The sequence below is a fragment of the Nannospalax galili genome, unplaced genomic scaffold (genome assembly GCF_000622305.1).
Source record: "Nannospalax galili isolate Female #2095 unplaced genomic scaffold, S.galili_v1.0 scaffold155, whole genome shotgun sequence".
In the NCBI taxonomy this organism is placed as follows: Eukaryota; Metazoa; Chordata; class Mammalia; order Rodentia; family Spalacidae; genus Nannospalax; species Nannospalax galili.
Window position 1 is genome coordinate 6,551,239 of NW_008339923.1, and position 16,217 is coordinate 6,567,455.

General features: G+C 39.4%; 1 protein-coding gene across 4 annotated transcripts in view; it reads left to right on the forward strand.

The window, feature by feature from the left end:
• Positions 1 to 16,217, forward strand: part of Ptprm (protein tyrosine phosphatase receptor type M) — a 794,765-nt gene that overhangs the window by 492,764 nt on the left and 285,784 nt on the right. For 2 of the 4 annotated variants that reach the window (XM_008834655.3, XM_008834657.3), the window contains exons 13-14: positions 100 to 136; positions 7,005 to 7,079. In XM_008834655.3, coding sequence (XP_008832877.1) covers positions 100 to 136; positions 7,005 to 7,079 — 112 coding nt within the window. The remainder of the gene's footprint in view (positions 1 to 99; positions 137 to 7,004; positions 7,080 to 16,217) is intronic. The other 2 variants (XM_008834659.1, XM_008834658.3) reach the window with 1 other exon arrangement.

Sequence of the window (16,217 nt, forward strand, 5' to 3'; positions counted from 1 at the left end):
GTGAGAGTCCTCCTTATCAGGGTATCAGACTAGAACTACACTTCTGTTGATTCAAATAATACATGAATAATAATTTCCCCCTCTTTTTCTTTGATACAGGAAACCAAAATTGACTGTGTCCGAGTGGCCACAAAAGGTAAGTTGAAACTTGGGATAATTTCCTTTCTTACATTCCTCAAACTGGTTTCCACTGTGTTTCAAAACATCTGAAAATTTATTAATAGCTTCATTGAAGTAAATGTATGTATCTGTATCATATATGTGTATACATGTATGCATTCAGATCTTATGATAGTTAACATTTCATAGAGGTATATTGTAAAATAAATCATGCTACTTGACTCTAATGGTTAGCTTTTAAAAAATTATTTTAATGTTAATTTTATGTGATGTTCTTCTGCGTGTTTTAAACTATCACAGACCATAACTCATAGAACTATGAACTATATGTAATGAATCTTCATGTATAAAGAATAGAATATGGTCATTTCATTTTTTTAAATGGAGCATCACTATGTTGCCCAGGCTAGATCCAAACCGCTGAGCTTAAGTGAGCCTCCTACCTCAGCCTTCCAAGTATCTGGGACTACAGGTATACACCACTGCTCCAGGCACACTGCCATTTTTCCTCAGTAATCTAGTTAGATTAGTGATGCAAAGCCCAGTCTACCTGGGCTGTTTTCACCCATGAAGCCAGGATCCAGGTGATATTACTATAGAACTTCTGTTTCTGAGACCTGGTTAAAATTCTCTCAAATGTGTTCAACTATAAGCAGCAACTGTTGGCAGGGTGACTCACCATGCAGTCCTCACACCAAGTCTCCTGAAGATGGCACAGATGTGTGTCCTTGTACATGTACAACAGTGGCTCATCAACCTCACAGTGCTGTTTTAACCATCAATACAAAAGTGTCTGAGACATACAAATGCTGTACTAAAATGAGGCATTATAAATTAACACTTGTCATTAATTACACTCTTTCAGACCTTCAGAGTGACCAGGACGTTGATCAAGAAATTTTGGTGATTTAATTAGAACTGAAGGGAAGAAAGTACTCATGAGTCTAAGACATGAGATTTAATGAGATCATAGTGGATGAGTTCTGTGGGATAAAAGTACTCTTAGTCTATCTTTATATAACCTTCGGGAGGATAGTTTGACTATGCCAAGGATGCACCTGACTATTGAAACCCCTCGTGTGTTCTTATGTCAGGAGCACCCATGACCTTTTAAATGAGGCATTAACAAATGTTTCTTGGTTACAGTTGTACACCAAGCTTCATGTCAAGGACTCACCTCCCTTTTATTTTCTTTGTCTTCCAGGGCTTGTGCTTTCTGTTCTCCAGAATCTGTTTATGCAGATTTTTCAAAAAACACTTGATTCTTTACATCATGTTTTACCCAATTAGATGACTCTATTTATAGGAGTAAATTGGTAGTAAATGAAATTCTAGTTGTTGATATGTTCCACAAACTGCCAGATGCTATCAGCTATTATTTATCCCAGTATTACAAAGCCCTTGAACCAGGTTCCTGCCCAGGTTCTTAGATCTGCAGTGCATGGCCCCTGATCAAGAAGAGGACTGAGGTATTGCATTATTACATTCCACTTACCCTTTATGGTCTGAAAAAGTAAATGTAGTTGCAGGTGCCTAATTTATAATGCCTTCTGTTTAACATCACAGGTGAATTGTTTTAAAATCCCCTTCTTGCATGTGTTCTCATCAATTTCATTACCATTCTTATAACAAAGGAGATTTGTGCTGCTCCTTTATTCTTATGATGCAGAACATGTGTGGATTTGGAGGTGACTGGCTGACCAGGGTCATTCTTTTAGTAATCTGTGATGAGGGGTTGACCCCAATCATCTGGACTCCTCCCCAGGGTCTCTTCCACTGTGGCTCCAACTTTAGATCCAGTGGAGACTCTGGCCAATAATGAATGCTATTGTGGAACATACACATCTGACTTTGACTTTATCGCAATTGAGTCACCACCCAATTTTCTGTGAAAGCATCAAAAGATCTGCCATCCCACTCATTAAATAATTATATAATCAACATAGTAGTAAACGTGGAACCCTGACAAGTTTGATGTTTTTACAATAGATTGAATTAGATGATGATTTGCATCATTTTCTCCAATCAGCTAGATTTCATCAATATTGTAATTTGTTTTTCAGTTCACCAAAGGTTGGTTAGGCAATCAGATGACCTGACTAAGTATTCCCCACTCATATTTTCTGAGTCATTTGCAAACATTTACAAAACAACAAACTTTATCTAAATAACCTCTTTGGGGGAAAAAGGGAAACACAGTTTAATATTCAGTGACTAACAATGTCATTTCGATGTCATAAAACTAAAGTACAATAGAAACCTTGGGAGCCCATCTCCCTCCAAGCACATCACACTGTTTTATGCTCCTTTATTAACTTCTGCTTGGACAAACTGAGCAGCTCCCTTTTACAGCACAACATAATGTTTCATCATTTTCACAATGACAAAATTTTCCCTTCTTGACACTAAGAAGGTTCCTTTGCAACACAGAAGCGGTTCCATCTAAACTCTTAAGTCCAAACAGAGAAATTGGTAGATCTAATACTTTTATTAGTGTGATATAGTCTGAAATTGAAGAGTACAAACATCCCAAGTATGTTTTGCCACACATTGCTGATGGCACGGAGACTTAATTGAGGTTTCAGATACTATCCTGCTTTCTTAAGCAGCCATTATGAGTGTTTAAAGACTTCAGTGCTCTCTGAAAACCACAGCTGACAAGTGTCTTTATAAAGGAAGTATGGAGGTGGATTTGTTTCTACCTAGAGGTAGTTTGTAATTTCAAGTAAGGGGATGTTGCTCAAGACTATATTTCATACTATTTATAAACTTAATGTTGTGATCATTTTAATCATATCCCAAAGATGTATTTTGACATTCATAGTCTCAAGTATAAAGACTCATAAAAATTAGACACAGGGAAAACAAAAGGGAAGGTGTGTTGTTACAAATCCTCATGTTTAGAGGGTCGCCCTTATTTTTTGGAATCCTCATGTGCTTTGTGGATCTAGGGAAGAGTCTCGCTGGCTTTTATGAACTTAGTTTGATTGTTCACTATAAATAAATTCATCACAGACTCTTCTCTTGAATTGGAAGTATAAAGTTCCATATACCATGGACTAACAGAAGAGATTTTATTGATTTATACTTCTCCAAATTTCTATTATGTTTTATAAAAAAAAAATCACACTTGTATATTTAGAGTTGGATTCTTTTGACTATCATTTGGTCCAACTTTGCCTAAGTATTTAGTGTATGTGTTTTCCATAACTTTTATATACTTTTTAACTCTTTTATATGCATAGTAACTGTTAAAGTAGAAACCCTATTTGTGTGCCTTTGGAAGGCTTTATGGATAAGTAATTCTAAGCCTACAAGATACATTTAAAAACCAAAGCCTGTATTATAAATAAATTAGCTCTCTGTATTACATGAGGCATATTCATTCTAATTGGTACAACATTCAGTTTAAAATGTATATATTAATCGTCTATAAGAAAATATTTTCCATAATAGAATGCCACTCATGTCTCTCCCTAACAATACAGCCATCGGGCTTTTCTGTTACCTATTTAATTTAACAATTGATACCTACTGTAGGTTAGATATAATCTGTAAACTTCAAAGTGCAGATATACAGACCAATTTTTTAAGACCTTTGAGTTCATGGAAATTTGAGGATTTCTTGTTGGTTGGTTTGTGGTGTAGCGCAGGTGGAGGCATCTGTGTTAACTTCTTTCTCCCCTTCCACTGCTTTCCCTAACAATGGACTAGCTGGAAATGAAAAGAAAATCTGCACGCAAACACATACCTAAAATCTTTCCAAAAGAACCAGAGAAATCAAGCTGTAACCCTTAGACATGAGGAAAGCAAATTATTGTCCTGAGGTTAGATTTTTAAGGTGAATATTCTGTGAAAAGCATGCCTTGCTGTTTATAAGTTTGGTATTTTATTTGACTCGAATTTGCACTCAGTGTGAATACACTTTTCTGAAAGACCTTGAGGAAACTCTGAAGGATTTCTATTGTTCTGATTCAATTTCTAACTGTATTCAGAAATGTGATGTTTTTTAATCACTAGGCTCTTGGAGAAGTTTCTCCACACTGTTTTTCTTTTCATTCTTTTGTTCAAAGAAACACCATCCTTCCTAGGCTATAACGCTGCAGAATGTGAGGGTTCTGATAAAAGAGCCTGAAGGAATGTCTTTCAGGATGTAAAGCTAATTAAGATTCTTTTTAATTACTTATATTCAATACATAAGCAAACAAATTATATAGTAAGGCCACTATGCTAATCTCCTATGGCTTAGGATATAGATTTAGAAACAGGACTATATTATACATGTAGTGTTTTGTAGAGAAATATTTTCTCTTCTTGATCTAAAATCGCCTTCATAATATGAATCCAGGAATATTTTACCCCTCTGAAAGGTTTGGAAAAAATATGCCAAGACAGCCCTGTGTGTCCTGAGTTCATTTGACCTAAATTCATTTTCTATGGGTCATGTGAAACCTACTTTGGGAAACACTGGTTCAATCAATTCAAGAAGATCACTTGACATGCAGCCTCAATGACAATTTAGGAGTCTGAACTTGAATTATTATTTCCTTTTTGCATGCATACCTCCATATCTAAAGTAGACCGTACATTAATCACTTAGTATTTATCATCAATAAACTAGTTGAGATTTCTGGCTTTATTTTTCCAAATTTAGGGAGAATATCTTTTTTAATATAATCTTACTGATACTTTATGACAGGGTCAAAAAGCTTTTTATATCAAAGACCAAGTCACATATATTTTGGATCTGGGAATATAACTCAGTGGTAGAGTACTTGCCCTAGTATATGCCAGGGTCTGAGTTCACTCACCAGCACTGAAGATAAATTAAGTAAATATATAATTAGGGGCTGTCGAGGTAGCTCAGCAGCTAAGAGCACTGACTGACCGCTCTGGCAGAGGATGTAGGTTCAGTTCCCGGCACCTATACTACATGGCAGCTGGCTAAGGGTCCAAAATTTCAGTTTCAGCGGAGTCAGTGCCCTCTTTTGACCTCCGCAGGTATTGCACAATGCGGGTGCACTCAGCAGGCAATAATACACTCATATGCTAAAAAAATAAATCAATAAAATGTTTTATAGTTAATTAGTTAAATAATTAAAGATATTTTTAGGCTTTTTGGAATGTGGCTTTTCTGTCACAAATACTCTCAACTCTGCCTTGGTGGGCAAGAATGTCTATTAGATGATACCAAATAATTGGATTTAGTTGTGTTCTGATAAAACTTTATTTGTAAAAGCAAGTTGTGGGCTTACTGACAGTAAACACGTGCTTTTAATGAACTTAAAATAATCACTAATACATTCTACAAAGCAAGAAACAAATGATAGAGATGCTTCCTGATGCCTGTAACAAATGATAGACACTTCCTGATGCCTGTAACGTGCATCTTACATGAGGGTTTTATGGTGATTGAAGTTTTTTTCTCTTTTGTTTCTGAATATCTGGCTATCCATAGCTATTTTCAAGTATTTTGTGGTTGCTATTCGTAGGATTTACCTTTTTGGTATTAGATAAGTGCTCTGTTTTTCTCTAAGATAGTATCTTTTTTTTTTTCAATAGTAGAATGGATCAGAGGTTCCTATAAATAAGGCAAAATCAAACAGAACTGTGCCAGTAGGCTGTGACAAAACAAAAATCCATGTGTGAGAACCCAGAATTGGTGCCAGCTTTGTCACTAGTCTCAGAAACAACATATTACCATGTAGAACTTCTTATATCTATATGCAAAATTGCAAAGTATGTCACATCTGGAAGATTATCATGGCAATGCATCGAGAACTCTGACCAAACATCTCACATAGCAAAGCTAGAATATATTCACTAATAATGTCAGAGTGACGGTTACATCACTTCTCAGCTCTGTTGCTGCAGTTGTCTGGTTATAAGGAGTAACACTGAATGTTGCAGAGGGATATTTCAAAATATTATGCAGCAGCAGTTTTGGCTTTAATTGTCTGCAGATGGTAGATGATCTATTTTCCTCACTGGCTGCCACGTTTCTAATAGCACCCAGGCTGTTCCATGTAAATTAGTAATCTTTCATGTAAGCCTATTCTTAATCCTCCAATATTTTTTCTTTGCATCATTTTCCAGCTGTATCATGTTAGAAATGATGTTTTAATTTCCTATTTTTTTCAGTATCTGTGTATCATAAATGTTAACCACTTAAAAACTGTTGCTGAGCTGTTCAGGCACACTAAAGGGCTTGCCAGTCCACTTTAAAAAATCTTTAGTATTTCTTTGGTCTCATGTTAACCACGACAGTTATAGCACAGGCAAGTCATAGTTTCCATTTTATCTTTGAGACACATTTTTAAAAATTCTCTTAATGTGAAACAATAAGGTTCCTAGATAGACATTGTCATGAAATTTAATTGTCAGAGAAATCATGTAAAAATGGTTTTAGTGAAAGAAGACAATACAGTTGTAGCAAGAAAACACTCATGTCAGAAACCTAAGTAACCTAATAAAATTGAGAGGTTTGAATCATCAGAATTAGCAACAAACTCTGCACCACACTCAGCTGCAGCTGGAAACACTGTCAGCCTCCAGCTTAATGCAGAACTAACACTTGGGGGATTGTCCTACTTGCCATTTTTATTCTTCAATTGATCGATCTAAGGTCTCAGGCAAAGCTTGCAACTATGTGAGAGTTAGAATCCTACTGCCTAGCCATGACTTAAAAGAATTCACAAGATTCAAACCCTTACTATGGTTTTTTTCTTTCTTTCTTTCTTGTTTCTTTTCTTTTGCTTTTTGTTGTTGTGAGAACAAAGCGGAGACGTTTTGATATACTGATGGGGATTCCTCTTGCTAGCCTAGCTTCAGTCTGGCTTTTTTTTCCTCATGCATGCTGACCTGGAAATCCTCCTTTGCCTTAGCTGCGATAATCGTGACTCAGCTTACAACACCTTACATTCGCATCGCCCCTGCTGCAGGCGACGGCCAACTAACAGGTCAGATGTTCAAGTATAGATGAGTCATCTTGCCCATTTCCTGCTCATTTTTCTCAGCTCTGTCTCCCCTCTACATTTCCTCCTTTGCTTAAGGCCTGTTTACAGTGTTTCAAACCCTTGGTACAGAACTTTGCTCGCATTAAATTGACATGCTTGGCCTCTTCCGTGTGCACATTTATACCCATGCATTAAGTACAACCCCACTGCATGCTTCCATTGTGTGTTTGATTTGTTGGTATGTTCCTTTCTAGCCTAATGTTATATAGAAATGGAATTTGCTGGACTTGAAATAAGCAATGACATCCACTGGTGGAATTTCAAGCAAAATACTAAAAAAAAAAAAAATGTATTCCCATTTTTCCAAATTAATCTAAAAAGGCATTGAGTTTTGAGCTTGAGAAAGGGGTTATGTTTCATCTTACAAGGTCAGGTTTACACATGTGTTAGCAATCCACAATCTTATCTGCCACTATTATGAAGCAAAATCCCCCAAAGCTGTTTAGGGTGATGCTGTTCAAACGACTCTGCGTGTACAGTTGTTGCCTAGCTGATTGCATTCCTTATATCCTTGTTGCAAAGCACAGCACTTATACAGAACAGTGGCACATCTGCATGTCAAATGCAGTGAATAATTTAGAAGAGTTTAGAAACCTTGAACAGCTTAGAGTCATGGAGCCCAAGTGGGTGCTTATCTAGATCAAGAGAAATTAACCTGGTCACATTCACTACCTCTAAAGATGTTTGTCAATGTAGACGAGTCCAGTAAATTACACCAGATGCAAGGTGAGTGCTTAGTGAACTCCAGAATATTTTGTCCTGAAACAAAAGCAAGTCATGATCAGGATTTCTAATCAAATCACATGGTCAGGACTCAAAATTCTGGTTTCGGAAGGACCTCTGGTACTGTAGGCTGTTGCTTGTCCAAAGCCAAGTAAGAAATGTACCAATGCTCCCCATATAATTTCTGTTTCAGCAGTTGTTTGGTGTGTGTGAAATTAGGGAATACTCCTAAAAAATTCATGATGAGAAACAATAAATGCTTAGGCTGTTCTGTGAGCTTATTATGTTGAAAAATCAAGCAACTGAGAGTCAGGAAAATTATAGATTGATAAGATAAATATGGATTAATTCAAGTTCCTTTTACATTAGAAGTCTGGCCAGATTTTCAGCCTTCTATTTTAGAACCTAAAAACTATACACTTACTGACTTTCCTGTTTCTTTCAAATTGTTTTTCAGCATATATCTTTTACAAATTTGAATTTCCACTTATTATATATGCTCCATTCTCCCAAACTACTGATGTGTTCCTTTCTCCAGTACACTACCTGAAGGATGGTATCTGTCTTAACATACCTCCTCTGCTCTCTGATCCTTATTGCACTTAGGAAGTGACTAGAGGCACCCTATAGAATTAGGTGTGTATCCAAGGGTTCTCTGGAGTCCTTCAGGAGGTCTAACCTCCTCCTTCCCTGTTGTTTCTGAACTGACACCAGTTTTGTCAGCAAGTCATTACACAGAGATCAGACTCATCACGAAAGGGACAGTTATGGGAAGTAAAGTAGTGCTTTTCTCAGGCTGTAATTCTTCTGCCATCAAATGAAGCATGGTGTTTACTAGCCATGAAGTAAGCTCCGCAGCATGGCTTCCTATGTAAAGTTTGTGATTAAGAAGATGCTTCATGATGTAGCTCTCAGAGCCAGAGCATGTTATTACTTGGAACTGCTGTATGAAGGGCACACATGCCCCCAGTGCCCAGCCATCATTCCTCTAAGGGTCATAGGTGGTCTACATCATCTACTTCAGTTCGTGAGGGTTTAAAACAATGGAGCATCAGAATAGCTCAAAAAACAGCTAAACCTATGTTTTTCTTCTATAGTTGCTGCTGATTTAATGAAAGTTCACCTCACCTAGAAACCCAGTAACACTCATTTTTAATTTCCTGTTTGTAACAGCCATCAAGTTGGTTAGCAGTAACACTGTCTTTTTCTGTAGATTTATTCCTAGGCCTAAGATTTCATTCAGTCTTTTTATGACAGTTATTGAACCTCTTCTGAGTGCCAGGTATGGATCCATGACACTAACAGAGTCTTATTTTCTGTGATTGTCCAGGCATCTTGCCATTAAAGGTAGTTGCATCAGTAACATAAAACCTTATATACATACATACTCTTATGAATGAACATTGGCATCTTACTTGTCATTTAACAAGTGTGCTGGATAGCTTTAGTGTCAACTTGACACACCTGGGTTGAGGGAGCCTCAGTTGGGCAATTGCCTCTATTGGACTGGCCTGTGGCCATGTCTGGGGGCATCTTCTTGATGAGTGATGTGGGAGGGCCCAGCCCACTGTGGGTGGTGCCACCCTGGGCAGATGAGCCTGTGTTGCATAAAAAAAAGCAGGTTGAACAGGGGCCAGAGGAGCAAGCCAGTAAGCAGCATACCTCCATGGCCTGTGCTCCAGCTCCTGCCTCCAGGTTCCTGCCCTGCCCTGAGTTCCTACCTTGAGCTCCCAGATGAACTGTGACCATGAGATGTAAGACAAACCCTTTCCTCCTCAAGTTGGTAGTGGTCAGAGTGTTTTGTCACAGCAATGAAGAACAGACTAAGACAAAAAGCTATGATAACTGTTAGACAGCAGAAAGGGGGAAAGACATGTTTCAGAATCCCCTCCTGAAATAAACAGCTTAAGAAACAATCAGGAAGTGCTAAATTTTCACTCAGTAGCTCTTATGAGGCCACAAGTCTTTGTATCTTCATTCCTTTTAATACTGGTGTGCACCGAATGCTGGTTATATGTGCCTTGGTGTAGGCAGGGTCATCTCCTCGGGTAGCAACAAAGAAAACAAACCCTTTAGTGGTTTAAACCCAGCGGTGTGGACTGTGGTTGTGGCAATAACAGAATTCCTTGACTGAACACGGTGAGTGAGTGGCCCAGACACCAGAACATCAGGATTGATGCACACATGCTATACGGAGTCCTGGTATTGCTCTGGGGGGAGGTGCTCCTTAAGCCTTTGTCCTCAGTCAGCCCTAAGAGATACTGCATCAGCCAACACATACGTAGCCTACACACATGCAAGTTTAATTGAAATAAATGGAAACCATTCTACCAACACCACTGAATACCTAAGATGCATGCACACAAAGGTTTTCTTATTGTTTCATTTTGAATAAAAGAAAAAATTCTACTAATTGAATTCATTTCATATTAATTGGTTGCAAACCCCAGTTTTATAAAATACTGTCAAAGCATTAAGAGATGATAGAATGGAGCTAATGTCCTATTGGACACCTACCTCAAAACTGCCCTGCAGTGTACCATCGAAGGACGTTGTAGAAACTAGGAATGAGTCTAGTCTCAAGTCCATACCCTTTCTTAGGATTCATTGTTTATAATATAGAACCACTTTAAGGAGAAAACAGGAAACTAAACACACTAGAAATTTCCCTATAAGAACTTGTAATTATATAAATACATGGAAGCTGTTTATATGAAGATTTAATTTATTATGTCATTACCAACTCTGAGGTACCATGGAGAATGATTTCTTTGAACAGATTTTTATCATTCAATCTGGTTTACCCATGCATCTAATATGACAAGGTCCATGGACTAAAATATTTATAAACAAAATGACTTCTGGGATACAAGGGCAAATCAGATATAACAGATCAAGTAGAATTTCTTGTTAGATATAAAACTGGTATGAGAGAGAGAGAGAGAGAGAGAGAGAGAATTTGTGATTAGTAATTTCTTTCATTGCTGTGACAAACCACCTGAACCATAACACCTTAAAGAAGAGTTTCATTTGACTCAGAGTTTGGGGTACAGTCCATCATGGTGGGGAAGTCATGGTGGTGCGAGCTCGAGGTGGCTAGTCACATTAATCTGCAGCCAGGCAGCAAAGAGAGATGAATGCTTGTGCTCAGCTCACTTTCTTTTTATTTATGAGAGAGAAAGAGAGCGAAAGAGAACACACTAATGAACAAGTCAATACCCACATAGTTTCAAGGTTTGAAAAATATGTGTGTGGCACAAGTGTGTGTTGTCTAAGAGTAAACATGGAACATTAGTTAAAGCAATGAAGATTTTATCCAGTAACTACTGACAATATATAAAAGAATGAGCTCCATTCTGATTTAGAAAGGGAAAACTGGCCCCTTAAGGAGAGAACCAAGAAACAGAAAGAGGCGGTAGAACTTGGGATTCCTAGTCAGACACTGCAAAAAGCCAGAAGAGAGGTGGCTGTGTGGGAAACCCATCTGAATTTATTGAATAGGACTTCCTGAAATCAGATTTCTGCCCTGTTAACCCTCTCTCCAGAAGTCAGAGACAGCAGTTCTATCCTGAAGTATTGGCAGAAAGCAGCTAAATTCTTCTAGAATTCTTGAGTTTGCTAAGGCAGGCTTAAGGGGCTAGGGTCATTCTAGCAAAGAGGCTGAGCTGTTGGGAACTGTGTTAGTGCTTGTTCAAGTCTCTGTAGGTCATGACTGAGCCCTAGTAGAGGAGAGAGCCCATAGGAGCCCATCTAGAGTTTGGTCAAGGAGGGAGTTTGGTCAATATAGACCAAAGCTATCTTGAATGTGACTTTTCTAATAAGTACAGGCTCAAACAAATATTTAAAAAAATGTGAAATTAAAAACACAGAAACCCCTGGACTAGGTCTCCACTATGGAAAAGTTTCTGTGTTCTGATACAGTCCAAGAGCCATACACAGGTGTTAGTCACCAATGCCTCACCCCAGACCTTTGAGGGCAAAATACCTCCATCACATCTTACACTGGAACAAGGAAACTCAAAAGAGTGACATTCACCTGCACAGGCCCCAGAAGTCCCTTATGTAGCCAGGTCAACTTGTCCCTAGGCTTTATGGTTGGAGCCCTTGAGTCCTTCCACCTTAGCATGTATTTGACAAACCCCTCATCACCTGAGTCTCCGCCCGAGCCTACTAGACCTTACTTGATTCTCACCCATCCCTGAGGTCCTGCCAAGCTCTTCTTTCGGGTCCTTGCTGCCGTCCTATCTGCCTGGGTGCCTGGCTGCCTTGGCCTTCTGCATAACATGCTTATCTCCAGCTCCAAAGAACTGCCATTACCTGCTTCCTCTGCTCCTTCCTCTGCTCCTGCATCTCTCCAGCTGGAGAAATGGCAGACAGATCAGACAGATGTGTGATGTGAATTGCCTTGTCCCCCACCCACCATCAGTGCTGTCTGAGGATTACCAGGTGTTGCATCTTCAGTGTAGGTGGCCGTGCCCAGCAGCTCTGGTTCCCAGCATATGCTCAAATGCTCTGAAGAGACCTGGTCTGCTGCTTCTCCTTCCTTTCTTTGTATGATCTCCCTAGGAGCCTTGGCACATTAGACCTTCCTGTTGATCCTGGTGCTTGGCGACCATTGGGACCCCATTTCCCCTGGAACAACAACGAAACTGTCATTGAATTCCAAAGCAGTAAGCCCAAGGAAATTTCTAGGACTGTCATTGATGAGTGTGCCCTTATCAAATTCCAAACTCAGCTGTGCTCTGAAGCCCCGACACTATCTTTCTAGAGCACAAATTTGTCCTGCCTTCTTTACAGAGGAAGCCAAGTATCAGGTTCAATATGTTTCCAGGTCAAGATTCCATCCCTAGGCAAGAGCTAAAATGAGGCAGAGAGGTAAAACTAGAACCTTAAAATCAGGTGGTGATTTTGAATTTGGTATGTAGACGGAGGTGAGCTGATACAATGGGGGAAAACAAGAGTCCGAAATCCTACATTCCATGAATGTGTGAGCCAACTGATGAGAAACCAGCAGAAACACCAGCACTCCCTTCCAGCAGGATCTTGGGCTGCGCAGCAGCTTCCCTTCAGAAGAATTGTGGCTAGAGGGCAGTCAGAGCAGGGACTCTAGAACTAAACTGCTCATGTCCGAATCTCAGACCTGTCAGTTAGCAGTAGAGTGACTGTGGGAAAGTTACCTAATATCCCTGTACCTCACAGTTACTCATCTGTGAAATGGAAACCATACTGGTCTCTACTCATGAAGTTGGTGTCGGTGTTAAATGAACAAATGGAATATTTAGTAAACCTTCAGTAAGTGGTGGCTGTCGGTTTTCTACTTTGGCATTTTATTTATTTTATTTATTTTATTTTATGTGTACGAGCATATAACCTGCATGTATGTGAGTGCACCCATGTTGTGCACTGCTGCGGAAGGGGCAAGAGGGCGTCGGATTCCCCTGGAACTGGAGTTAAGGATGGTTCGTAGCTGCCATGTGGGTGCTGGGAATCGAACCCGGGTCCTCTGCAAGAGCAGTCAGTGCTCTTAACTGCTGAACCATCTCTCCAGCCCCAGCATTTATTTTTAATTAGGGGATGAACATAAACTGTTTCCATCCCTTCACTGATTCATTGAGCACATATATCCTGAGCTTGCTACTTGCTAGACACTATGTTAGGTTCTTGGGCCAGATCAGTGACCAAAGCATCTAAAAATTTAGTTAGGAGGAAGTTCACCCTGTGTCTGCACGCTTCTCATCAGCCAGCTCTGTCATCGATGATAATTCTCAAACCTGCCACAGCTTCCAGTAATGTTAAAAAAAAAAAAAAAAATACTGAGAGGAATGCTTTTCCTGTTATTTATACGCATTGCTCTGTAACTGGCATTTTTTGATTAATGCACCATTCAGTCACCTCCAAGCCAGTATGTATCCAAGACGGTCTTTGTAATACTTGACTATTATTCCTCTGTAGGGATAGATCTGCTCACTTGGTCCTTATTAATGGACATTAATTAAAGGATCTGCTCACTCCTTATTAATGGACATTCAGATTTGCATAGTTTTCCTTCCTTTCTTCCTTTTTTCCTTCTTTCTTTTTTGATACAGGGTCTCCCTTAGCACCAGCTGACTTGGATGTCACTATGTAGACCAGGCTAGCCCCCATCTCATAGAAATCCACCTGCTTCTGCCTCCAGAGTGCTGGTATTAAAGGTATGTACCACCATGCCCAGCTTCCTTTTAACAATACAAAAGATGCAGCAAATACCTTTCCCCATATCCCTCTCTATTAAAAATTCTATTCTAGACAATTATCAGATGTATATCAAAGGGCCAGTTGTTTTCTTGTGTGTAGACCTGAAAAGATCTCTTGGTTGCCCTGTTGTAGCAAGGTCCAAGTTCCCCATTGCTGCAGCATTATCTTCACTGTGAGTCAAAATCCCAAGCTTCCAGGAGAGCAGGCAGTGGTGCTCCAGTGACTCTTCCCAAATCTGAGCATCTTTGTTCATGCCTCTTGGTCATTTGCAGGGCTTCATAGTCTTCCTTGTTCACCATTAGCCTTTGACCTGTCTGTTGTGATTTTTAGAATAAAGATTCCATTTTTCAATGGTCAGATGCTCCCATTTCCCTCAGTTTCTCCCAGGCTTTTGTTTTCCTTGAGCCTCTTCCTTCCCTCAGCTAATTCAGCTGTGAATTTTCTTCACTCTTAAAGAAGTCTATGAATTTGACTCTTGAATTCCTCTAGAAACTACTATGATATAATGAAGGTGTCACCTGGGGACAGATCTGACTTTTTTCCAGACAAATAATCATCCATCAGACCAGCTCTCTATTAAGTAAACAGTTACTTCTCACAGCATCAAAATGCTATAGTGTCATGTATGAAATTTTCATATATCCCTGATTAGATTCCAAGATTAGACTTTGTTATGATCCTCTGTCTCTTCCTATACTTTCATCATCATCGTCTTTGATTATAGAGGCTTAAAGATATTCTATGAAAAGCTACAGTTGGCTCTCTCATCTTTGTCAGAAGTTGTCACCACGTACCTCTTGCTCTCTGCATATTGTCTTCACAAAGCCCTGCCATGCCATCTCTGAACAAGCATGTCTTGCTTTTTGAACCCCTCTCATCATCTCTCTCTCTCTGCTTTTCTCCATACCAGTCATGCTCCTCCCTCCCTCCATGATTCTCGGTACACGTGCCCTGCATTGTCAGCTTTTGTTTACCCGAAGCACATGACTTCAATTCACTTGTCACAGAACAGCTGGCCTGACTCTTTAAAAATTGAAGCCTGCTCCAGTTTCTCTTCATCTTAGAGCCCTCAGTCAGCCTCCTCCTTGTCTTAGAATATGTTGCAATTGACCTATCACAGCAGAAAAGGCTAAGCTCATGTCCTGGCTATGGTCCCTGATTGTCCCCTATGTGTGTGTGTCTCTCTCCTGCTCAGGGCTAACTTCTTCCTTTTTCCAGGACATCCCTGTTTCCAAATGCTTGGGACAAGAGGTGTTTTGGATTTATTATTATTTTAGAATACTTGTGCATGCATCATAAACTGTGAGGGATGGGACCCAGAACTGAACATGAAATTCGCATTTCTTATGTGCCCTACACACATAGCCTGAAAGTAATTTTATAACATGTTTTTAATAATTTTGTGTAGGAAACAAAGTTTTATGATGTGGATTTTTCCATTTATGGTGCCCTATAGTGCTTAAAGAGTTTCAGAGTTTAGAGCCTTTTGAATTTCAGGTTTTCAGCTTAGGGATGCTCAGCCTGTGCCCCTCCTCAGCCTCAGGATCCAGTGCCATTTTGTCCCTGCAGACAGACTTCCCCATATGGCTGTCTTGCTTGCCCTCACTGTTAATTGCCTTCTGGATGCGTGGGTCTCCCTCCTAGGGTGTGGCCAGTGGGAACCAGGCTTCATGTGTCTTGTCTCCAGTGTAGTTCATAGGCATCCAGCAGAAATTCTTAGATACTTTGGAACTTTGATCACTATATGAGTTCATTTCCAAAACATTTTAACTAAGGGCAGAAATCTCAAAATTTCCTTGTTCTGTCAACTTTTAGCTGATTTTATGTTACTTAACTGCAGAATACATCTATTTCTGTTCTATATACATTTCCCATTGAAAACTAATGGAAACCAATGATTTTCAACACACTTACAAAAGCACAATTTTAGACAGCCGTTTCTCTTGGTAGAGACTTAAGAAGGTTTAACTTAATTGTTTTAGAGAATAGCCTACCCACTTATACCAGCATTATCTGTTTAACTCCCCTTCCCCAGACTCTGCAGTTCTCACCTGTTAGACTTAGCTAGGGATCCTTGCTACTAGCTATGAGCAGTAATCCATGACAGGGCTCAGATAGAGGATG